General features: G+C 32.2%; 3 protein-coding genes across 4 annotated transcripts; 2 read left to right on the forward strand and 1 right to left on the reverse strand.

Annotated features, from left to right (window-relative positions):
* The first annotated feature begins 6,745 nt into the window (after positions 1-6,745).
* LOC140761529 (cytosolic sulfotransferase 12-like) lies at positions 6,746-8,242 on the forward strand. Its single transcript, XM_073098890.1, has one exon. It carries the CDS (start codon positions 6,963-6,965, stop codon positions 7,998-8,000), a length of 1,038 nt encoding a protein of 345 aa, XP_072954991.1. The 5' UTR covers positions 6,746-6,962; the 3' UTR covers positions 8,001-8,242.
* A 941-nt stretch (positions 8,243-9,183) lies between these two features.
* Positions 9,184-13,256, reverse strand: LOC140761709 (uncharacterized). 2 transcript variants are annotated; one of them, XM_073099144.1, is made up of 3 exons: positions 13,114-13,256; positions 11,061-12,073; positions 9,184-9,584 (listed from the first exon to the last, which is right to left on the reverse strand). In XM_073099144.1, the coding sequence occupies exons 2-3, from the start codon at positions 11,969-11,971 to the stop codon at positions 9,410-9,412; spliced, it is 1,086 nt and encodes a 361-aa protein (XP_072955245.1). In that variant the 5' UTR covers positions 11,972-12,073; positions 13,114-13,256; the 3' UTR covers positions 9,184-9,409. The 2 variants fall into 2 exon arrangements, with proteins under 2 accessions (XP_072955245.1, XP_072955246.1); XM_073099145.1 differs by lacking the exon at positions 13,114-13,256 and adding an exon at positions 12,806-13,107.
* Positions 13,257-17,897: 4,641 nt separating this feature from the next.
* On the forward strand, positions 17,898-25,295 carry LOC140761188 (agglutinin alpha chain-like). Its single transcript, XM_073098409.1, has 3 exons — positions 17,898-18,065; positions 24,779-24,973; positions 25,059-25,295. The coding sequence occupies exons 1-3, from the start codon at positions 17,898-17,900 to the stop codon at positions 25,293-25,295; spliced, it is 600 nt and encodes a 199-aa protein (XP_072954510.1).
* The last annotated feature ends 1,203 nt before the right edge of the window (positions 25,296-26,498 follow it).

Raw genomic sequence — 26,498 nt, forward strand, 5'->3', positions numbered from 1 at the left:
TATTATTAGCACAATATGTATATATGATGATAAGATATATTACATTATTTAATTAGCACTCTAAGTTTTCTAATTAGTGTCAAAGATTTGTTCGGACAGTATGTTAGATATATACCAACACATTAATCGTACACATTCAATAGACTCTAATCATATTCATTCAAATCGTATAACTCTTTTATACTATCTTTTGAGAATAATTGAAGTCATTAAATACATGCGATCAATGCATTCAAACATATTTAGTGAGTGTCTGAATTAACCCATATAGATAGGCATATAGCCCTAGATTATTAAATGTGTTTTACCTATTAGCTCTTAGAAAATATTATCTAAAGAAAACTATCGAGTTAGCTATTATTTGGTTTACACAAAAGTATATAATTAAATGGTACAAGAGTACAGATAAAATTCTATTGAATAGATTGAGTTTAGATCAAATCTTTTTGCAACAAAAACTCAAGCAATTCAACAATTTGATATTAAGGATATTATGGTTAATTTATTTAGTTCCAAAATGGGATAATGAGGGTTAAGTTATTCTAAGCTAATCGCAAGGGATAATATATCTCTTAGAATCTCATCTTCCAATTTTAGTCCATTGTTTAGTATATTTAAAACTATAAATATAATAGCTAAATAAAATAGCATTATCATATTGGATAAAAAAAAATTGAAATGTTAAAATGTTTGATTTTATTCAAAGTGATAATTTTAAAAAAAATTATGTTAACTTTACTAACGACGATTAGATCAACGTGAGCAGTGCTTTTCTTAACAAGTTAAGTGGGAAGACATAGATCAAGTAACAAAATAAATATTATTATATTTTTTTATATATCCACTATCAAAATTTATATAATAGTATTATTATCATATATAAAAATATTTTTATCTATGAAAATCATTGATGTTTTCTAAATGATATTTAGGAGTTAAAATACAAATTTAGATAATAAAAATATATCAATTTTTCAGCTACCATTACTATGTGGGGACGCGGGCTGATATTTGAGTACCCATTAAATAGATGTCTATACAATAATTATGCACATTCAATGATTCTAATTATATTAAAAAATTAATACAAAAATTTATAAGATTTGAGTGAGCATGACTAAAGTCATTAGATGTGTACGATTGATGTGTTAGTATTCTTCTAACAATATATCCATATAATTTATATAAGATCAGTTTGCGTTGAATTTCAACTTAATAAAATGTCCATACTATGAACAAGAATATGTAAGACATTCTTAATAGAAAAGACATATGATTATACATTGGTTGGTGTTCAACCTTTAGGTTATTAAGGAAAAAAATTTCTATAAATAAGTCACACATATATCACATCTATATAACAAAAGAATTTTATTTCTAAAATTAGTAACAATATATTCATTAAATATTTATACTACTAAATATCAAACACACATGAAGTCTTTACATATCATGAATATTAAGATAAACGATTATTCACATATTGACCATTTTAATATGTCTTATTAAGAATGACGTTCTTATTTTTGTTTATATCATGGATATCTTATTAGGTTAAGATTTGATGTAGGCCAATCTTATGTAGGTTGGTTTGAGTAGGTCATTCAATATGTAACAACGCATTAATCGTGCACATCTAACTATTTTTATCATGCCCAAGTCAAATTCTATACCCTTTTTATACTTTTTTTAATACAATAGAAATAATTGAATGCACACGATTAATATATTGGCATACATTTAATGAATGCCTAAATCGACCCACATAAATAAGTCTATAACCCAACATCATAACTACGGTCTACCTATATCTTTTAGAAAATATTATTGAAATAATATATTTTATTTTTACATGATTTACATACATAAAATTAAGGACCGTAGTTATGATGTATGTAAATCCTTAGGTATAATAACTATTTTATATAATAACTATTTTATTTTTAGTAAGTATATATTCTTAGCTTTATATGCATCTTTATTAAATTATAGTTTCAACTCAAGTGAAATATTATTACAAATTTAACTTAACTTACTTAAGCTTGGCGATACACTATCTTATTCTTTGATATTTAAGATCCTATATATCATAAGATTGAATAATAACTTAATTCTAAACAGAGGGCATAGTACTCTCAAATTATTTGGTGCAATTTATTATTATAAAAAAAATAGTGTCATGCTCATATGAGGGTTTGAACACCCAACCTCTTGGTTGGCAATATAAGACTTCAATAAATTTATGTTAATAATTGGGTCTATCAACACTAATATGAGTGAGATTAAGTATCTAGCATTTTAATTTCTTTATATCTTACATATTATTATTGCTGAAATATAATATCGAAGCACATTAAAGACTAATTTCATGAGATAGTCTTAATTAAATAATATATTAAGATAATAAAAAAGTTATCATTAAGGATTAGTAAATCAAATGATTTATTTATTCATGAGAGTACCACTCATGAGAATATAGAATTTTTCTGTGAACAAATCAGCCTAGATCTGATTCGTAACATTTATTGATGATATGTATACTTGTATAATCATTTCTAAGTACACCTTTAGTAATGCTCTATTCAAATAATATTTTTATAAACTTGGTCGATTTGTTAAGAATATATTTTATTAATATTACTTTTAACTTGTTTCCAATATACTCATTTTTTTATCTTATTGATCTATCTCATAACCATGTAAAATAAAAACTTTTATTATATAAATACATGACTATCATGCAAAAGAAAAAAGAATATTTATCCATACTTAGTCATCAATCTAATTATATATCCAATATCCTAGTTAAATTTGTTCTCTTGTTGAACTTCAAATATTATATAAGTGGATGTCAGCCATATGAGCTGGTGGTTCGAGGAGGTAGATGGTGACTATGGTTTACAAGTAGATTTAGAGTTGTTAGATGAAATAAACTCAATATCAAGTTAATCTCTATATAAGAAAATTAAAAACCACAAACTCACTTATAATCTGCATATTGATAACAAAGTTTCTATCATTACAAAATTTGTTATCAACGTGAGTATGTAAGATGTTTTCTCTTATTTTTTATTTACTTTCGTTATTTTATTTTATTTATTAAATAATGGCTCTTCAAAAAAATATTTTAAATTTCAAATCCAACAATATATATATATATAACATGGTGTTATTTTATTGCTCATTTTAATATTTAAACGACTAAGCTCTAACTCTAACTAATGGTGAGATTTGCTAATTGGCAGAAGTTATAAACCAATGGTTCCAACGATAAACTTGATACTCTATATTTAACCATCAACCATCTCCACAAATCTTGCTTGTATTAGGATTTAATAAACGCCAATATAACTCTTAGGAAGAAAAAGAGGGTATATACAACCTTGCATTCTTCTTTTTCTTATGCTATTTTGCCTAAACAAATAGTTAATACGGAAGAGAAAAAGTATCATCGACTCTCTGCTACAGAAAAACACTTAAATGCATAGAAAAAAGTCGATATTGTAAGAATATAGACATCACCGATATCGTCCCATAACCTTATTTAAGAATAACATTTTTTCAATATATAGTGAATTCTCATTATATGCATTCTTCTAAATTTAACTACTAAAATTTAGGTAGGTATTTTATTCTTACTCTGCTTTCACTTGTTGGATGACATCAATCAAATGTAGTTATAAGTTGTATGTAGACAATTAGCTATGTTTTGTTCAAAAAATTTAAATGTAAAATGATAAATGACAAAAATTAAATAGTAAATGCATAATAAGAAATTTACTAAACTAAAGTTCATTCCATGATCCTAAATAAGTTATAACTACTCTTATTTATAGGAGTAAAATCATAATAGTTAGATTTAATTTGCCCTACTATTTGGATTATCCGTTTAATTTAAATTTAAAAGCAACAAGCAAAATTAATTAATTAGACTCAATTTAATTTACTCGCCCCTCATGGTTGGATCATATCAATAAATATATTCAGTAGGTTTGCAAAGAGATTACTAATAATGACATGATCCACGTATTTGCTAGTGAAATGTGAAAATATTAAGAATAGTTGAGAGATACACAACCCAGATCAGAATATCTATATAAAAGTTCTAGTGTATAGGTGATGACATGTTTATGCAGTAATTTTAATCATTTACATTTGAGAAAAGTAGACGATTAGTTCACTTTTAAAAAGTATCAAACTAAATATGCAACAATGATATCACTATTCACGGATACTAAATTACAAAAAAAATCATAATGGTAGCTTAAATATATTTGCTCAATATAAAAGTAAGAACAAAAATATATATTTTTTCTAAATAGTAATGATATGTTCACTAAATATCTGAAGTAGAGAAAGTTTTTTAAAAGTCTGCTACAAAATCTCAAACTCACTCTATTCTTCACACATTGGCAACCTTAAAATTATCTATTAAGTTTGGTTGCAATCTTACTTTCTAAAAATTCTCTTAATTACACCATTCAAGTACATTAATTTTATTATTATTTTTCTTTATAATTTTGTTTGCGCTTATCATTTCTCTCACCAATAATAGAATGCAAAATATACTTATCATTGTTGGACACGAGAAACAACATAAGTGAGTTAATCAGTTATTTATTTAGTTATAGTGACGCAAATAAATCTAGGAGTAAACTTGACTTGATTAAGAGGTTAGGTGAAGATTTTTAGTTATTTTCTATAAAACGATTGTTGAAGTAGGTACCCAAAATATCTCATTTAATTTTGTAGTTATATATATTTAATTTTAAATTAAAGACCATGTAATTAAAAGTATATGTTGTGAAAGAAATTATTTTTCATATTTTTATTATTTCTACGAGTTATATTTCAAACAATATGAAACTTTTGAGAAATTAAAATAGAATTTGATGCTATATTTTTATTGCATTATTTACCGTGTTTATTTGATAAAGTTTTGGTTAAATATAATAAAGTATATTTATGGAGAAGGAGATTGCATATTATATGTCCATCATATGTTACAAACTATGTTTGAAATATGAGACTTGAGAGAAAAATATGATTAGTGCTATATTATCATTACATTATTAACTTTATTTGATAAACTATGTCTAGATTAAAGAAAAATGATTGTGTAAAGATTGTTTATATCTAAGGTTCTAGGAATATATCAAATAATATATATTTATATGATTCCTATTCTTACCTAATTCTGGAATTGTGGTGAATTAATAAACCTCAGTCTACCTATGCAATTTTGGCCATGATAAATGTGAGTTCTTTAGAGCCTTATAATTGTCCATGAGATGACATTTAAGTATGACTATATTCGATACCACAAATCATCCCCGTATTTTGCCATGGGTTCGGTTCTCGAAGTTCTATTAGAGCTCTATTCAATCTACTCATGTCTAGATCGATCAGTTTTGGATCAAATAGGAAGAAAGTTAATCTTCCATCTTTTACCGAACATCGAATATCAGACTAGATTATAGGGGTTATAGATGATCATCATTGAGTTGTTGATCAAAATAGATTTAATTTTTAATTTATTTATCAAAATAGATAACACCCAAACTTGAATATCAAAATATGTCTATTTTATTATAGCCCTAAGTAAATCGCTTGAGATAAAACTTCATATCTCTTAGCCTAGGAAGGTCTTTACTTAGAAAAATGTTTAACAATTAAGCGTTTTAGTTAGAGCAAATATTTTGGCATTTAAGTTTATGTGCTATCTATTTTAATAAATAAAATTTAAAATATAGCTAGTTTGGTCAAAAACTCATTATTACTGGACATCTAACTATGTTGCTGGAGTTATAGGTCACTATAATATTTATGACCCGAAAATAATAAGTTTTTTTTTTCTTGCAATTGTAATTGAAACCATTAGGAATTGATTCTATTAAAAAAATTAAAGCTTTACATTAATACTTGTGAAAAGTTGTAATATATTAAAAAATTAAAGCTTTATGTTGAAATTAAAAGAAGTATTTATTCCAAAATGGATAATATTAACATAAGATATTCTATTATTTAGTTGAATACTAGTATAAAAAGTAATAATTATATTTGATATAACATAAATTGATATTAAAATAATAAAGAATAATAAATTTGTATTGAGAATAGATAATATTTTAAACTAAATGATTAAATACTCTTGATTGAATGCAAATTTGTAACAGTAATTATGTGTCATCTAATCTAGGACAAAACAGTAATATTAAATTATTATTAAAATAAATTTTAAAAGTTGTACATAATAAGATAAGAAAAAATGATGTATACTAACATAAGTTAAGTTATTATTTAGTTACTATACTAGAATAATGAAGCTTATTTCATAAGAAAACTATTGTTATTCTACAATTAAATGGGGAGACAAATGTACCCTCGGTATAAAGTTTTGTAAATCTTTGAGTTACACTTAAAAGTTGTTACATATATAAGTTATTAGTAGTCCAATTAACTCCATGTATATATATATATATATATATATATTGGTCTGGTATTGAAGAGCCGGATAAAGGATGCTAAGCCTCATGCATGGCTATCTTATTGTGTGTTCCTTTTCCTTGTAAGCTACGCTTCACGCATTCCATGCATGCATGCATACTACGTCAATTCAACTCACAAATGATGTCTTCGAGTCATGCAAACTCGACCTCCAAATGGTTATTATCTATAACTCAGTACTCTAAAGTCCAAACTCAAATCCATTGAAACCCATTAATTAATTAAACCAAGGTGTATATATGAGCAATTAAGAAACAAATTCCTTCGATCGTACTTTTTGATCAACGTCGGATATATAAGATAAGATATAGTCTACTATGCCAAATTTTTTCAAGGCCATTAGCTTCAACGATTTGTCACCATTCAATCTTCCGAGCTAGAATCCTCACCTCCAACTATATATACACATACTCCTATTAACCTTCACATCCACTTATCGCTCTCTATCTGCATACATGGCCATCTTATCTCCCCTCTCCCTATGTTTCCAAGAAGAGGATGACAAGAACGAGAAGTCCACCGCCGGTGACGGCGTCGGTGATGACGTCGACTATCTCATCTCCACCCTGCCGACCAACAACCAAGGCCTGTATAAATACCAAGGCTTCTGGATCCCCCACCCCGGCGCTCTCCTCGGCATACTCGGCACCCACCGCCACTTCAAAGCCCTCCCCGGCGACGTCCTCCTCGCCACCATCCCCAAAGTCGGCACGACGTGGCTCAAAGCCCTCGCCTTCGCCGCCCGTAACCGCCGCAACCGTCCCTTCTCCTTGTCCCACCTCACCTCCTTCAACCCGCACGAGTGCGTTCCCTTCCTCGAGTACCAGCTCTACGTCGACCCCGACCGCCTCCCGAACCTCGCCGCCCTCCCCTCGCCCCGCCTCCTCGCCACCCATCTCCCGTTCTGCCTCCTCCCCCCCTCCGTCCTCGAAGAGCCCGAGTGCAAGATCGTGTACCTGTGCCGGAACCCCAGGGACACGTTCGTCTCCATGTGGTACTTCTTCCAAGACCTCATGCCGAAGGGCATGACTTTCGAGATGTTCTTCGAGGCGTTTCTTAGTGGGGAAATCCCGATCGGGCCCTTCTGGGACCACGTTCTCGGGTATTGGCGTGCAAACTCGGTTAACAAACAGAAGGTGATGTTCATGAGATTCGAGGAGTTGAAGAAGGACCCAAAAGGGGAGATGAGGAGGCTGGCGGAGTTCATGGGGTGCGGGTTCTCGCAAGAGGAAGAGGAGGAGGAGAAGGTGGTGGAGGAGTTGGTGGAGATGTGTAGCTTGAGAGGGTTGAGGAAGTTGGAGGTGAATAAGAGTGGGACGATGGGGATGGGGACGATCGGGATCAAGAAACGGAGCTTTTTCCGGCGAGGGGAGGTGGGGGACTGGGCCGACCATCTCAGCAAGGAGATGGTGGAGAGGTTGGATAAGGTGGTGGAGGAGAAGTTGCAAGGCTCAGGGTTATCCTTCGACCAGTACTATGGACTACCTAATTGATTTCGTTAACCAATTATATTATAAGATTTCTATTGGACATCGATCTAGGAACTGCTATGTTTGTACTTACGTAGTTCCCCCACTTGTTATTAAAAAAACCTTACTATGTATGGAAATGAATACTGCCTATAAATGGTAATTGTCAGATTCTCTGACGACAGCTTTAATAATGTGAAACTTATAATGAGGTGCAAACGAAGAACGAAGGGGCTTCACAATATGTACACTCTGTTATAACAATATATATATATGGTAAATAGTTCGATGTAATTTTAAAAATTATAATCTTAATTCAACGACAATAATAACCAATTTTTATACTCGGTACCGATTCCAAAACCACATTATATATAAAAAAAATATATTAATTAAAAAGATTTAATTATGGGTATACCATTAGATCTTCATCAGACTGATTGATAAATAATTAACTTTATGGAAAAAGTACCCCACATGTTTTTTTCTTCCCTTAAAATTTCTCTCTTAAATATAATTATGCATTAATTATAGGAGATATCATTTAATTTTAAATAATTTAAATTTGATTATTTGGAGATAGACTTTAATTTAAATATAATTCTCTATCTCTATCTATTAAAATTTAATTTAAATCAATCTTAAACTAATGGGAGATATATGTAAATAATAAAAAATAATCAAAAAGATAAAATGTAATTAAATTTTCATCAAGTTAATTATAAAAGACATCAATACCCTTATTTTGATATATATACATTACTCTCAATTAATAATATATATGTCTTTTACTTAATAAAATATTAAGATAATATAATTGTTAAAAAATAATGTGTAAGATTATATATCTAAAAAAAATTTACCTACTGAACCGGTAATATCTTTCACTCCTATTATACCCTTAAAGATTTTAACCGTTAGATCTTCATCAAATTGATCGATAAAGAATTAACTCTATTGCACCGAAAAACCCTATATATATATTGATTATAAAAAATTATATGCACTTAGATTTTAATGTTAAATTGAAAAAAAAAAATCAAATATAGCTAAATTGCATAAGCTCATGCAAATGACCCATAGGTGATACTTCCCCCAAATACAGAAAACAGAGAAATTTGTGGGGTTTGAAAGACATTTGGATTTTATGAAAGTGTCTTACTTGAACTCCCTTATTGAGACAAAGGGGTAAAAATTAAAAACCATATTATAACTTAGCAGTTGTTGCTAATTCAAATACTAGTAGGATGTTACTAAAAATTTACAGTTGACAGCAGATATAGTAGATTAGTAGGTAATTGGCAAAGAAAAAAAAAGTGTTATGAATAAACATACAGTTTTAACACAACCATGGGCAATTGGGCAGGCATCAACTCTGAAATGGAACATACTGATGACAAACCATAGGAAGATATGCCAACACAATGAACAATCTACATGCCAGATTTGCTCAATGCTATGAACTTTAACTGCTCATTCATGGCCAGCAATTGTGCCTCTTTCTGATCTAATAGAGCTCTTACCCTGATGTTTTCATCCACTAGCTTCTGGACTTCGGCCTCCTTCTGGGCTTTCTCGTCCTCGAGCCGAGAAGTCTTGGAAACCAACCTACACAAGTAAAGAGCAATTAAAAACCAACGATATATTCAACGGTTACCTACAAAATTACAAAGTTTCTTCAGAATATTTATCCACACAAAGACAGAGGAAAGAGGAGAGGAGAGAAAGAAGAGAGGTTCCCTATAATATATCACTCTCCAGTATTACAAACATTAAACACATAGAGTAGACATGTAGAATATACAACTTTTAGTACCATTTTGTAGATAACAAGTACATTAAATATCATCTATGGTGTTATTTGAACAAATTTCAGAAGACCACAGAGTTCAATTTAAAGTTGGTGGAAAGATGGGGTTCCAACCACAACATTTTATTGATTTATCAATGGATAGCTAGTTGATATCCTCATCCTAGCTCATGTTGGAAATGTAGGAGAAAAAGGGAAACACTAAGGCTACCCAAATGGCCAGGCTGCAAGTGCTGCAATAGATGGTTGGCATGGGGACTAAAAACTGCAATATGACGGTACCCTGCCCCCTCGTATTATCACTGACCTTACTTTGGCATGGCTCATGCATCCAGCACAACTTGGCATAGTCAGCATGCCAGTCCTTGATTAGTACAAACTAAAATCCAAACCATTTTAGCCACCCAGTCATTTAGATCAGATAGCAAGGAATCCACCGGTATACTTGCAGAGGTTCAAGCAAGTCTACTGCAAACTAGGGAGAAAAATAATCCTAATCAAGTAACTAACAGATCATGCAGAAACTCAATATGAGCTTACATATGATAGTTCTATAGCACGGCCCGTATAATGGAATGGAAGAAAGAAAAACAAAGGGTAATAGAACAGATTTACTAGAAACTGAAGGGCAGTCAAGCAGATTTACTAGCTCATTAACACATTTGCAAGTGAGACAACTTGGAACATAAAAAAGTGGCATTTCTTGACTGGCACTAGATTTGCTTCAATTGGTCATAGAATTTTGACAGAGTTAGACATGAAGTTGTCGCAGATAGTTGACCATGTTTCACCTAAAGCAACAAATAAAAAGAAAAAAAGGAAAAAAATCCTCAGGTTCACATAGCACAGGGAAAAAGTGAAGAAAAAAAATTTTGTATTAAGATATACAAGATAGAGAATTATGATTGCTTCCTACATGGCTAATTTTAGAGCTGCAGATAACGGGAAACATAAGATCAAACATGTTCATTGAACACAATATATAACACTAGAGCTTATATATGATCACTCAGCATGCTGAAAGAAATAACAGCATTAAAATGGGTTAAATATGTCAATTAAATAGCCATACAACTATAAACAATTTATGAAAAGTAAGACCACTTCTTCAAACTAAATAACGCACAAGCTGCTACTTAGTTGATATTGCAAAAGAAAGTTGTAGAAAGCAAGTTGGAAATGTTTCAAGGCAGACTAGAGTCCAAGAAGAAAGGTGTATGTTCATAAAGTCAATAATAGCAATAAGAGCAAAGTTTCAAATTAGAAATCTGTACCTTTCAAAAATCTTTTGCAGTGTCTGAAATTGCTCCTCAGATGAAATGATAGTTTCTCTTGCACTGATAAGAGTGCTAATGCAGGATCTCAGTGCCTCAAAATCTTGCTTTATGCGGAAAAGTTCTTGTTCATTTTCAGCAGCTTGTTCTCTATGTCTAGATGCTTCCCGGACCAAATCTTCCACCTTCTGCCGCATTTCACTTAATATATCATTTGCTCCCGCTGCAAAATTTTCCATATCTTCTAGCTTTGCAGACATGTTCTCAATTTCGAGTGTCTTCCTTCTGATTTCTTCCGTGCCTAAATTGACTTTCTCTTTCTCAATTGCAGATTCATTTTCTGCCATTATAATCTTCTTAACGAGAAATTCCATAACACTAACAACCATTTGCACTGACTTGAGTAGGACACTCATAAATTCTCCATCTTTTGCATCAATAGATTTAGGATCGATACCGCTTGCTTCTATCATTTCTTCCTCAGAAATTTCAAATGCAAAAAGGTCAATATCATTAGACCAATCAGACAAGGGTATTCCATGCCTGTCAACAAATCCTACTCCTTGTTGATGCTTAATCCCATGTGAAGCACGAGCCAAATCTGGATCAGCCAAAGTTCTCGCCTTCTTTTTCAGGTAGGTCAGTAAGGTACTGGTGGTTTTGACTCTCTGCCAAAGAAGTTCCAACTCTTTTCTCGTATTATCCTCAGAATGCTGGATACTAGACTTAACCTCCATAAGTTTTTCCTGCAATGTTCTGATCTGAAATTTGTGGCATTCCAGTTCATGCCTCCAAGTTATATTTGATGGTTCAGCGAGGATATTATCCTCTGAATACTGGATATGAGTATTAACCTCTATAAGCTGCTCTTGTGAGGTTGATGATTCTTCCTTTCTGAACTTATCCTCCATAACTTGTTGGTGCTGTTATAATATAGACACCCCAAACTTTATAATAGAAAGCACTGGAGGGAAGAGTAATTATATTCTGCTTAAACCTTTCTAGTGCACTTCCTGAAAATAGATAACAAATTAACAACAATTTATAGCTTATTTAAGGAACATCCTTTTCCTTGCGTAAAATAAAGAAGTATCAGATGTGTAGAATATAAAATATGTTGGCATAGATAGTACGAAAGACAACTTTGTATTTTAACACTAAGAATAAGAGAGAATGTGCTAGACATATGGACAGGGATGAAAGAATCAGGAAACAAAACCAGATGTCAAGATGGAAGGAGATTACAGATCCAAAGAATAAGATGAATAGTGACTGGAAGGACCTTAACTAAAGTATGAAGTCTCCAACAAGCACCCTTCCCCAGAGAAAACCAGAATAAATAACGATGGAAAAGGATAAAATATACAAGATAGCAATATTTTCTTCAATCTGCTGAGTTACCAACCATCTCATTTTCCTGCTGCGAAAAATTTTAGCAACTGATTAGCCCAATTTTGTATCTATATGATGGTTGATACAGAATTTAGGATCCTAATCTTGAAAGAACTCCAGAGTCCTCTGGTTTCATCTGCAGATGGTCATTTCGTCTATTATCAAGAAAAAGATCAGTTAAAGATAGCGACTTTCTAACAAAAGCACCTTGGGAACAGCAATATTGCAAGATCAACGGACAATTAGATAAACCAAAGCATGCGAAAATGAGCAAGCATATACAGATTCACTTATAACATATAGCCAACAATAAAATTTGAACCCTGGCTTTCAACCATTCTTTCTTGCCCAACCTTTTAACTTGACATCAGCAATCTGAATCACCACGATTATCAAACCCGCCAATTCTTCTTTTTCTCTTGATCACTTGAATAGAAAGTAGTGGAATAAAACAATCAAGTTACGCCATTTTCTTACATTATTCTATAACTGGAGGGAATTGAGGAGGTTTACTCCGCTCAAAGAAATCAATCGATGATATCAACAGCACATTGCATATTTGCAATTAAATGAGAATCCCAAAGCCCATCGATTTGAAAACCCTAACCCCAATTTCTCAGATTGAAGGAGATCGAAGCAGGTGGGATCGCAAAAGTCGTACCTTTTTGATATCTCGAATGGAAGCTTTGATCGATCTCTTAGCCTTTTTAGATTTTTATTTTTTCCTCTCTCTCCCCCATAGATTTTTCGGAGGATACAATCGAGAGGGTTAGATCGTATTGGTTTTCTCACGCGTTGTTGAGATTTCGCCCGCAAATTGTAAGATATTGACTCGTTTTAATTATATATATATATATAGACTTGGCACTCTAATAAGCTCTGATCCCTATCACGCCGTCTGATATCTGATCAACGACTGGCCATTAGGACACCTGTCAACTTAAAATTAAAATTAGAAAAAAAAATCATGGCTCTTTCTTTTACACAATTACTATTAAAATTTTGCATCGAGAGTGAACTAATATAATTATAAACTTAGTCACACTTATCGGGAAGCTAACTGTTGTGACAAATTAAGTAACACTCGCAAGTACATGAATCTATAGACTAGATTTGCAAGCAAGGTATCGATCCCACGATGTCTTGTTTGAAAATTTGAAGTGTTTGAAAATCTTAAAAATAATTTTAACCTAGTTGAAAAATAAATTTAGGAGATTTATGGGAAAAGAAAAACTTTTTGCATATTTCTTTTAATTAAGTGAGAGAAATAAGGTTTTATAACTTACTTGTAGATAACACATTTCTATTAGATAACATAAATCTCTTTTTTTTTTTACAATTCATCAAGAAATTAAACTATGACTTGAAAGATGAGAAGTAGATTCAGTTGGTTAGTAGTGATTATGCCTAATTCTGGTTTGAGCCAAATTTGACCATTTTTAGTGATTAAATGAGATTCAATTAATCAAAGATTTACATATAACTAAAATATATTAATTAGTTAAAATAAAATATTAATATTTAATAATTTAGGCATAACAAATATTACAATTATGAATTTAACACTAACCATATTGCAGATTGGCTTGCTAATCACAATAAGAGCTTAGGCTTCGAATATACTTGGGGGATATCTACTAGAACTTAGTCATATTTTGGTCTCCGATACTTTATGAGACTTTTGTAATAGTTCAGTTAATCTATAAAATCTCTTTTCTTTTAATTTTTTTTAATATACATGAGAAAGGAGAATATATATATATATATATATATTTTTTTTTTTTTTGTGAGGAGATAGATGTAATTATGGAGAGATGAAATATAGATTACTTGTTCAACAAAACTATAAATATCACTATATTTTTTTCTTCTAAATATCAAAATAGTTATTGAAAATTTGAAACCTCAAAAGAAAATAAAATTATTGGGCTCTTCCAAAAATGACCATTATGATATTCATAATAATATATTTGTGCGTATGATGCGATTCGAACTAGATCGGATCATCAAAAGATATTGGGCTCAATGGATTGAATCTAATTATCTTATTTGGTTATTTTGTTAAGTTAGAGCTTTAATATGTTAGTATTTTATTTAATCAACTAAATCCATAAACAATTTTGGAAACATATTCGCATAATATTTTACAAATGTCGAAATAATATTAAACTAGCTAGATAAGATTGCCGATCTTTAAATCTACAACTTTGGCAACTTTGGCATTCACAACTTCTCTAGATCGGGAATCTATCTTCGACAAAACGAAGGGTTAATTCGAGAAGATAAAGAAGACTAGTTTAATTAAATTTATTTTAGACTTTTTAATTTAATCTCTATAAATAGGGAATTATGGCTTGAAAGATTAATTGGCTTTTGCCTAAACATCTCTCTTAATTAGGCCACCAACCTCTACATTTCCCTCCTCCTCTTTTACCAACCAACGCCACCTCTTCAGTTGGCACGGTCTCGTCTAGCTTGAGCTTCTAATCTCCTTCTACCGCCGATCCCCCTAGTTCCGTAGAGTAGATCTACTTCTCCTCCTTCGTCTCTTTATCTTAACCGTTTCTATCTCCCGTATAGTTTTTATCTTTACCCACTATCACAGTTGTAGGCTAATTATAGCCTTTAACCATCTATTATATCTGCATCCGTAAGCCACTACCACCATCATCTATTACCGAGCTACCTCCATCAACTACTCGACCTTCACTCCATCATCACCTCCGTCCTATATCTAGGAATCCGTACCTCCACCCACAGATCTCAAATCCCGTATAGACCTAAATCTCAACCACTGCGAATCGGATTAAGCCGGTTTGTAATAGTGTATGGCTTATTGCTACTATGATGTCCAATTATTTAAATATTCATAAACTTTTTATATGGATGTACTTATATTTATTTTATTTTATTAGTAATTGTGTCATTCGCTGAGCATTAGACTTATTCACATTTAACATTTGTTATTTATTAACTATCATCATGGTTGGAGCTCTATAGCAATTCACGAAGTAATGTGTTAGACCAACTTCATTTCTTTTAATGTAATATTTTATAAAGGGTTATGTTCTTTCTATATCTTACTTTTCAGTATGTACTCTTATATTCAAAGACTCCACTTACTTTTATACTATATATGAACTTGTTATAGCTAGCCTACGGGCACTTCTTTATTGGCGATCATATAGTGCTAGCCCTTTCAGTCTTCACGTGAACTCATACGAGGGCAACCTCACGTATGTCCATATCGGGGGCACACGGCGAGCCGGGGATGCTACAACCTATGTGAATAACCTCTGAGGCATACTGTATATCAACTACAACACACTCGGGTAACTCATAAACTCCACCAAATCAGCTATCTTCTTCAGCCGAGGCACTCAGGATACTACTTGGCAATGTGTAATTACCTTGGTGACTCCTTATTGTTCTCCAAATCTAAGACCAATGTCAATTCCTTTGTGTCGGATAAGATCAAGGCTAAACTCACGACGGTATGGAAAGTTGGCATCCTAATGCTCATCTAAGCATGACAATCTCATCTTTTCTTTTAGAAGGAGTCTATATTTTAGAGAGGTACGAGTATGTATGTGTATCTCTAAACAAACTAAAACTAGAGGGCATTTTTAGACAAACTAATGAAATATTCTTCCATTAATAAGAACCTTTCTGCTGGCTGTTGTTTATCTGGGATGTTCTCTAAGAATAATGTTCGGATCATAAGACTCGATTGATAAATATTAAAAATAAATAAGACGGGTTTGAAATGTAAGCTTTTCTAAAAATTATTTTGCTTTCTTCAACGAATTGATGAATGATGATATTGCTTCAAATCTGAATTTCTTTTCTCAAATCACTTTTCTCAAGGCAAAGACATAGAATTCAGCAATTCATATTCTTGCAGAACTGAGTGATAAAAATATTCAACAAACCTCCTAATAGTCAAGAATTATTGTCAACGAAATCCGACCATTACTTAAGTTTTATAACAAAACTCAATTGAGCTAAACTTTACAAAACAATCACTGATCTGCAGATTTCAGTTTAATAACTTCAGATTTCAGCAAGATGAAGTTTCAGATTTCCAGCAATTAACAATTTCATCAATAACAATTTAGAATTTCAGAAATTCAGCTAGTAGACTTCAAATTGTTGAAACATTAAACTACCCCATTTGATTAGTCAATTTGATTGATCGGCTAACGGTGAACTTAAAAGAATAATTGGTGCTTTAGTTTTGAGATGACACTTAGTCTTCTTTATATCTTGGAATTATAGCAATCCTTGGGTTATCTAGAAGTTGGAAAACATAGAATTATATAACTAAGAGTCATATAAATCACTATATATATATATGATCTTATCTTATGGAATGACATCCAAATAAAGTAAGAAAAAACTCAAAGTTTTATCCACTTCATCTTGTCTAAGTATCAAGAGAACAATATTCTTGTTTTAGTTTTCTACCACCATCACCTATAATATAGTAGTATTAGAGCTAGTTTTCTTTTTTTTTTGAAATATCATGGTTTTGAATAGTTTTTTGCAAGTCCAACTTCCTCGCTTCACCGAAAAGAATTACAACTAATGGAGTATCCAAATGAAGGTTCTCTATGAATCCCAAGATCTATAAGATATCGTAGAGAATGGCTATGAGCCGAAGAAAATAACAACATTTACATCACAACAACTTAATGAGCTGAAAGAGACTCGTAAGATAGATAAGAAAGCACTGTTTTTTTTTTTTTCATTTATCAAGCGGTTGACGAGATAATACTTGAATGGATCTCGATCGTGTCGACGATGAAAGAAGTGTGAGATATATTCAAAGTGTCCTACAAAGGAAAAAAAGAAGACGAAGATGGTACGAGTTCAAATTCTTCAAAGTAAATTTAATACTACTCTTCACACGAAGGATTCAAGGTAATCTCTATCATTAATCAATTAAGAACTAGGACCATTTGACTGTTATATGAATTGTTGTGAAAATGTTGGATAACTAATTAAGAAAAATCAAATGAAAGAAAATTTACCACAAATATATTGTATTCGATTCGAATCGGAGATCTTTGGATTAAGGTTAAACTCTTTTGGCCCCTTCATAAGTCTTCCCTATGTAGTTCTCCAGAGGAAAATATTTTGTATACCAATCAGAGATTTTCTGATATATATATATATATATATATATGATCCCCATATAAGTCTTCGCTCTGTCAAAAAAATTCAATGCGTACTTGCCACGTTTAGCTGCTCAACATGGTTCCTTGGCACTCCATGAAGATGTAATTCTCTAAGCAATATATTGCCCAACTTGTACATATGATATCTCGATCCTATCTTCTCAACTTTGCGTCTCCAACCTCTAGCTCGATCGCAATGGTGAGTTCTAATTCTCAGTACCATCTTTGATCATTAATATTGAGTGGTTATGTATATATACAGGCGATGTCCAAGATGGGTCCTAGCGGCGGATCCGCAGGCAGTGCAAGGCAAATGAACGTTGGCGTAGTTAATCGTATAAAAGCTATTGATGCTATTCGCATTATGTTTGAACGCAATGGGCAGCCTGAAAGGACTCCAATGTGGGGAGGAAGTGGTGGTGGATTCAACGAGGTAGATTAATCTCGGCCGGAGGAACATCTTGTTGTGCCAAATACCCAAATGGGTGAGGGAAGCGGAAGCAAAACCTTTCACCCTCAAATAAATTCAAACGGAATAGCAATAATTTGGGGCAAATCAAATATTAGCAAAATTAATATCAATATCAATATGAGAACTCTAAATACAAGATGCTAGTTGTAGAGAACTTCAAATACCCAAGGTAATCACAAATATGAACACGAAATCAATGCAAACCATAAAGAGAAAGGAGGGAGAGACACGATTTATGTGGTTCGGCGATGTGCCTACGTCCACGAGCAGAGCAATCTTCAATCCACTGTGCAAATTTTAAAATACAAAGAGTTTACAACTCTAATATCTCTCTAAACAATGGTGGCTCTCCCCTATAAGTTTTTCTCTCTTGCAAAATGTCCACAACAAACCCTAAAACCTAACATTTCTATTTATAGGGCCGATTCACATTGGGTTTTTCTGCGTCGCGTTCGAATACCCCCCAATATCAAAGCAGCAGAACCCAAGGAGCGTTCGAATGCCCACGGGGCGCGTTCGAATGAGCCCAGTGCAAATGCAGACTGGCGTTCGAACGCCAAAGCCATGTTCGAATGCCTGTAGAAAAAGCTGTTCTCAAGTTGGCTTACGTTCGAATGTGGCTGGGCCGTTCGAACGCCTGCATCACCTAGTCTCTGTCTGGGAATTGTGTTTGAACGCCCCTAGGGCCCGTTCGAACACACTGGTACATCAAGCATATAAAATGCTGAAATTTGAATTTGAGCTAAAGATCAACATATCTTATATTCGTAGATGGTTATTATGGAAAATTTGAGGATTGGTTAGTGATAAGATCACTTACTTTTGTCAGCAATCGTGAGACTTGTGGTCCTTATGGCTGCCAAGAAGGAACTCCGTTTTCCCTTCCTGCTGATAATGGCCAAATTATTGGCTTTCACGTACGATACGGAAAATATCTCGATGCAATTGGCACCTTCGTGAGGCGACCCTAGTGGTCAGGTGAATTGTCTTTTGTTGTGTTTCGCTCTCCTTTTGGTGATTGGGTGCATGTTTAATCTTATTTCGTCTTGTTTTTGGCTTGGCCACAGAGTTCACTGGTCATCTCTCTCGTCTCTCTTTATGTTTCTTCTCTAAGGTTCTATAGCAGTGATTTAGGGTGTTGCAGGTCATTAGAGTCTGGTTTTCCCTTGTCTTGATGGAGTTGCAGAATACCAATGCCTTCTTTTAAATCTCTCGGTTGTGCTTCTCGTAGTGGTGTCATTGATTGCCAAGAAGGAGGCCTAGTTGCCCTTCTCCTCCATTGCTTTATTTTCATCAGTACTTATGTCTGTTATTATTTACTTGACACTATACTCTTTGTTGTTCGGTTTGTGTTTCAGCTAAGTATAAGGCTTCTACTTATGGTTGTCGCCTTCCTCTTTCTTTCTTATATATCAAATTTTAACTTGATTAAAGCAAATAAATTAAGACTGTCTCTCAGAAAACTCTAAATTAACGATTGTTCAATTCATATATATATATAAATAATAATCAGAATAGAGCTTTGTGTCATCAATTATTGCTCTTATTAGACATTTATTTGGACCTTAATTGGATTAAACAATGGAGAATATTAAACTTTCATATCCTTGCCGGGCTTTTCATATTATTGCCTTCTCTTACAGGATATATATATATATAATCTAAAAATTAGGTTTTAGTATTATGGATCCTTTGAAGTATTCTCTGCAAGAGCTAAGATTAGTTTACGTGCAACATCGTGGCATCCACTTCAGTTAGGTATCAAGACATGCTCTCTTAACCTTTAATTGAAAGAAAATAAGGAGAATGTTAGTGTGATTTTATGTAATATAAGTTTGTGAACACAAAACTATGGAAGAAGTATATAAGTGAAGAAAATTGAAAATAATCAATTTCAAATAAAAACTCAAATTTAGCCTTTGCTATAGTAAAACCAGTATATGATATGGTATTGATTCAAGCCGAATTCAAACAATTTGAATTGCACAACATAGGTTTTTTTCCTATAATACCAGGAACATAACTTCAGTGTGAATCGAACTCAAATTAGTTCGAATCAATTGCACAAAATAACTAATGAAAGACTAAAGCATATCTAAACTTACTATTTCTTTCTGTAGACTCTGTGAATACGAAACAAAATATTTGTCTCCTCTAATCTAGAGCTTTAGAGGAAGTGATCTAACTCGAGAGAGCTTTCTGTAAATCATCTTCATCACGAAGCATATTTCCTATCAATTGCAAGGAGAGTGATAGATATATTGTGTGTACTCTCGGAATCGATAGGGATGTGCACACAATATTTTCAAACGAGTCCGTCTACTTGTAATGTTTTCGGCGCGGAAGTACCTGAATATGTATGCATCGATATGTCAGCTTCAATATCTTCCTTCGTGCCCTCCTCCACGGCTTCCTCATGGACCTCCTCTGAACACTCTATCACCAACAACCTCATCATCCTCCTCGAGACAGTCGATGAAACACTCATCGTATCGAAAGCAAAGGCTCTTCGCTCTTCCATCTAGGCAGGTGTGAGATTTCGAACGGGGGTCTTGTGTCTCCTCTAACATCGAAAAAGGTCTCAAAGGTGGTTGTAGTCTAGTACTAGCAGCCGTTGTTTTTGAACCCACAGAATTTCCAGCCAATGTTTTAGGCGCAAACCACCCTTCTTGGTTGCCCCAACTTGTTTTCGTTGCCATCTTGAGAGCCTTGTGCTTTTACTCCATCCTCACGACCTTCTCAAAGGCCTCCTCAAGAGTAGTAGGATAAAGACCACGAACATCTGCCTATATCTTTTCTTGTAGCGCTGAAATGAATATGCTCATCAATGTCGGTTCGGGCCAATGTGGCTCGCAATGACTACTAACTCTTTCAAAGTCTACTTGGTGCTCCAACACAATCATCCTCTGAACCATCTTGCTTAATGTGGCAGCAAAATCTTCATATGTCGCTATGCCAAATTTGCGTGTAATCCTCTTACAAAAGTCAGCCTAACTGATAAATCCTCCATCACGAATAGCTGATTTATACCAATGCAATGCCGTTCTTTGTAGGTGAAAGCTTGCCATCTGGACCTTTGAGTCTTCTGCTGTCCCTTGAAAATCAAAGTATTGTTTCACTTGAAACACCAAATCTGTCGGATCACTGCTTTGAAATTTTGGGAAGTCCAAGCATACGGTTCTCCCTCGAATAACATTGTCGGGTCGTGAAAAATCCATGGTTTAGGTCTGAACCTTTGTGCTTGTTGATCTCCTTCTCTAAATCCTCGAGCACGTCCATCATCATCTCCGAAAGGATCAACATCATTATCTAAGTGCCAATCCTCTTCGTCGACGAAGCGCACCGATGCCGCACTCCTCTTGGGTTCCACCACCACCGGTCTTGGATTGATATAATAATTTTTTTCTAAATTATATTATTGTTGAGATAATTTTTATATGTACTAATAACATCAAAAATATAATATTAATAAACTAATATTTCATCAAATTAAATATTAATTCATAGATAAAATAATATATTTACTATTTAAACTATGCATTAATTTAATTAAAATTTTCTTTCTTTAAAATGATAACATTAGAAATTTTGGAAAAAAATAATATAATATTATTATTAATCTCTAATTTAGCTAAAATAAAATATGAAAGTGTAAATATTTTATTATTATTAATAATCTTCTTTTTGAATGATTATTAAAAATATATGTTCCATCTAAAATATAATTTTATTATTTTCGACTACAAAACATAATAATATTTAAAATATTATAAAATATAATAATATTTACAATATTATAATAATAAAATATTATTTTCAACTATAAAATATTAGGATTAAATGTAAAAAAGATAAAAATTAATAAACCATTATTTTTAATATTAACTATTATTTTATAATATTAAATTATATTCAAATTATATTGCATTACATATTTATCTTTATAATATTGCATTGCATATGTATCTCCCTAATATTCCATTACGTTACATATCTATTTTCTAGCATTGTATTGCATTGCATATTTATTTCTCTAGAATTGCATTGCATATTAATGATATTATTAAATATTATTTTAATTTTTTATACTTAAATATTAAATATAAACACTATGAAATTCTTAATAATATAGTATGTAATTTTTTCTAACTTATATGGTTGTTAAAATAATTTTTATATGTACTAATAACATTAAAAATATAATATTAATAAACTACTATTTTATTGAATTAAATATTAACTCATAGATAAAATAATATACTTACTACTTAAACTACATATTAACCGGATTAAATCTTTTTTAAATAATGAAATTATAAATTTAGGAAAAAATTAATATAATATTATTAATAATCTCATGTTTTAAGCTAAAACAAAATATATGAAAGTGTAAATATTTTTAATATTATTAATAATCTAATTTTGCAAAGATTATTTATACATGTAAAATAAAATTTTATTATTTTTGGCTATGAAATATAATAATATTTAAAATATTATTAATAATAAAATATTATTTTTGTCTATAAAATATATAAAAAAAAATATAAATATCAATAAGCTAATATTTTATAAAATTAAAATATATTTATATTGCATTACATTGTTAATTTTTACCATTGCATATCTATCTCTCTAATATTGCATTCTATTGCATTGCATATCTATTTCCCTAGATTGCATATATAATGACTTAGCCTAGCATTGCATACATAACTTCAAGGATTATATACGTAAGTCTAAGCATTACATACATAAAAATATATTAATTTATTTGCCATCTATTCTATCAATATACTTTAAATCAAATTAAAGGGTATTTTAGTAATTTTTTTTCTTTATCTTCACTTTATATCACATCAAACATAATTATTATATATTTATTCTAGAATATAAGTAAACATATGAATAGCTATTCCTAGAATAAAATCATCATTTTAGAAATAACAAATTAGGTTTTGCTATTTGTATTCCTCCCTATTCTAAATGTAAAAAAGGAGTTAACGGGGCTCGTAGTACTAAATACAATATTAGTAGGATCAAGATATATATGTATTTGCTTTAAATCTATTTTTTTTTGCAAAAAAAAAAAGAAAAAAACATTGACTTGACAAAATGATATGCAATACAATCCTCAAATCAATTTTCTCAAGTCAGAATTCAGCATTTTATTATCTTGCAAAACTGAGTGATACAAATATTCAATAAACCTCCAAACAGTCAAGAAATATTTTTGATGAAATCCTACTATTACTCAACTTTCCAAATAAAATCTCAATTGAGCTCTACTTCACAAAACAATCACTGATCTGCAGATTTGAGATAATGCAAATCATCCTACATAACTTCATATTTCACCACGATTAACTTTCATATTTTCAGTAATTAATATTTTCATCAATACAACTTTCAGAATTTTAGAAATTTAGCATGTAGACTTCAAATTGTTGTAATATTAAGCTACCCTATTTGACTGGTCAATTAAATTAATCGGCTAGTGCAGAATTCAAAAATAATTGATATTTTAATTTAGAGGTGACATGTGTGTGTGTGTGATCTTATTTTATAGAATGGTATGCAAGTGAAGTAAGAAAACTTAAGTTTTTATCCACTTTTCTTGAAATACCATGGTTTCCAATAATTTTTTGCAACTCCAACTTTCTTGTTTCACCGGAAAGAATTATAATTTAATGGAGTATCTAAAAGAAGGTTCTCTATGAATCCCAAGATCTATGGGATATCGTGGAGAATGACTATGTTCAGCCGGTGAACGTGACGATACTCACACTACAACAACTTAATGAGTTGAAGAGGACTTGTGAAAAAAATATTGTTCTTCATTTATCAAGCAAGGGACGAGACAATCTTTAAACGAATATTGACCGGGCCGACGGTAAAAAAAAGCATGGGATACACTCAAAGTATATTACAAAAAAGAGGAGAATGTGAAGATGATATGGCATCAAAACTCTTCAAAGTAAGTTTAATACTATTCGCTTGAAAAATTACAAAATAGTTAATGACTAGTTTAACTGGGTAATTTCTATCATTTAATCAATAGAGGACTAAAAGAGCCATTTGACTTTTATATGGATTGTTGTGAAGATGTTGGATAACTAAATTTAGATATGTTTCAACAAAGAAATAACAAATGAAAGAAAATGTACCAAGAACATATTGTATACCAATTGGAGATTATTTGATCAAGGCCAAACTCTTCTGGACCCCTTCATGAGTCTTCCCTGTATAATTTTTCCATAGGATTTTCACAATAATATTCTATATCATCTTTTATTCTCCTAAAACAGCTTGTCACCCAGACTTTGCTTTAGGAAATACCCACAGAATATATTGTACATCAATCAGATATTATTGATCCCTTACAAGTCTTCGCTGATCTGTCAAAAAAATTCAATGCGTACTTGAAACGCTTAGCTGCTCAACATAGATGATAGATCCTCGCCCAACTTGTACATATGATACAACAAAAACCACCTTCCTCTCTCTCTATATATATCCACCCACTACCGGCGATCTTTCGACAGTCTAAGAATCCCAATCACATCTTCTCTAATTTGCACCTCCAACCTCTAGCTCAATCGCAATGGTGACTTCTAATCCTCAGTACCCTCTTTGATCATTAATAAATATTGAGTGCTTATGTATATATACAGGCGATATCCAAGATGGGTCCTAGCGGCGGATCCGGAGGCGGTGCAAGGGAAATGAACGTTGACGGAGTTAGTCGCATAAACAAGTTGATAGTCCGCCATGGAGGAGCTATTGATGCTATTCGCATTATGTTTGAACGCAATGGCCAGCCTGAATGGACTCCAATGTGGGGAGGAAGTGGAGGTGGATTCACTGAGGTAATCACCAGTACTGGATATATTATATATACGTCTAACTTTTCAATCACTAAGGTGCATGGGAATTCCTTCTTTCTGCATGCAGATTAATCTCGGGCCAGATGAACATCTAATATCCGTAGAGGGCCATTATGGCAAATTTCAGGATTGGTTACTCATAAGATCACTTACTTTTGTCAGCAATCGTCACACTTATGGTCCATATGGACGCCAAGAAGGAACTTCGTTTTCTCTTCCTGCTGACAATGGTCAAATCGTTGGCTTTCACGTACGATCTGGAAAATATATCGATGCAATTGGCACCTACGTGAGGCGGCCCTAGTGGTGTTGTGAACAGTACGTACGTGTCTCTTGCTGTGGTTGTGGTCCTCTTTTCACAGGTTGTGGTTGTGTCGATTGTTGTGGCTTCCTCTCATAATGGTGGCTGGGTGTTTGTTTATCTTACTTTTGTTTGTCTTATTTTGTACTATTCTTGGCTTCGCCGTAGAGATTGCCGGTCATCTTCCTCGTCTCTGTTTATGTTTCTTCTCTAAGATTTGTTAAAGCCTTAGAATGTAGACTGTTGTGCGGAATAGGGTAGCGGAAGTGAATCCCCAATCAAAAACTAATAATCTTAACAAAATAGTAATGGACAAATGCAATCCAAATAGAGAAAATCACAAGTATGATGCCAAAAATAGAGAAATTCCAAAGATTAATCTAATTGCAAATGCAAGTAATCACAAAGAAAATAAAGAGAAATGCAAGATGTTACGTAGTTCAGCGATGTATCAACATCTACGGGCAGTGCAAATCTTTAATCTACTATTTGAATCCAAGTACAAAGAATTTGCCAAACTCCAAACACTCTGAGTACAATAGTGGTTTTCTTTTTCAAATATTTCGAATGGTTATTATGTCATAAAACATCAATTAGGTATTTATAGGAATAACTTAGAAAATAAAATTACGAGCTATTCAAATGGATGGACAGCGTTCGAATTCTCATGCAGTGTTGTAAGCACGTTTTGTAAACTGTTTGAATAGGTGCGCGTTAGAACGTCAATGCACCATTGGAAACACATTTGAACGCGTTTCGAACACGTGACCTTCTAAACTCTCGGTTATTCGAACGTCCAAACATTATTCCAACGCCTCCATTTTGTTCGAGCAGATGAACATTGTTTAAACACCGACACACAAAACTAGAACAAAAGCAAATTACAACAAACGTTGTTTGAACGCTATTAACCTGTTCAAACGATTTTCTTGATTTCGAACCAATTTTCAACGCAGACTCCTTTTCACTTGCATTTTTCTTTCAAATCTCTAACTGTGCTTCTCCTCCACTGCTTTATTTGTATGAGGGCGCATTTTCGTCGTTATTTACTCGATATTATACATATTTAGGGTTGTCACCGTTTCTCCTGTTTCTTTTTAATATATCAAGTTGTAACCATTTGCTTAAAACTAAATAAATTATCCAATTTTCTCTCAAATAGTCTAAATTAACCAATTGTTCAACTAATGTATGCAAAATAAAGTT

Source organism: Typha angustifolia, chromosome 6 (genome assembly GCF_048772165.1).
Source record: "Typha angustifolia cultivar Huaian chromosome 6, ASM4877216v1, whole genome shotgun sequence".
Classification (NCBI taxonomy): domain Eukaryota; kingdom Viridiplantae; phylum Streptophyta; class Magnoliopsida; order Poales; family Typhaceae; genus Typha; species Typha angustifolia.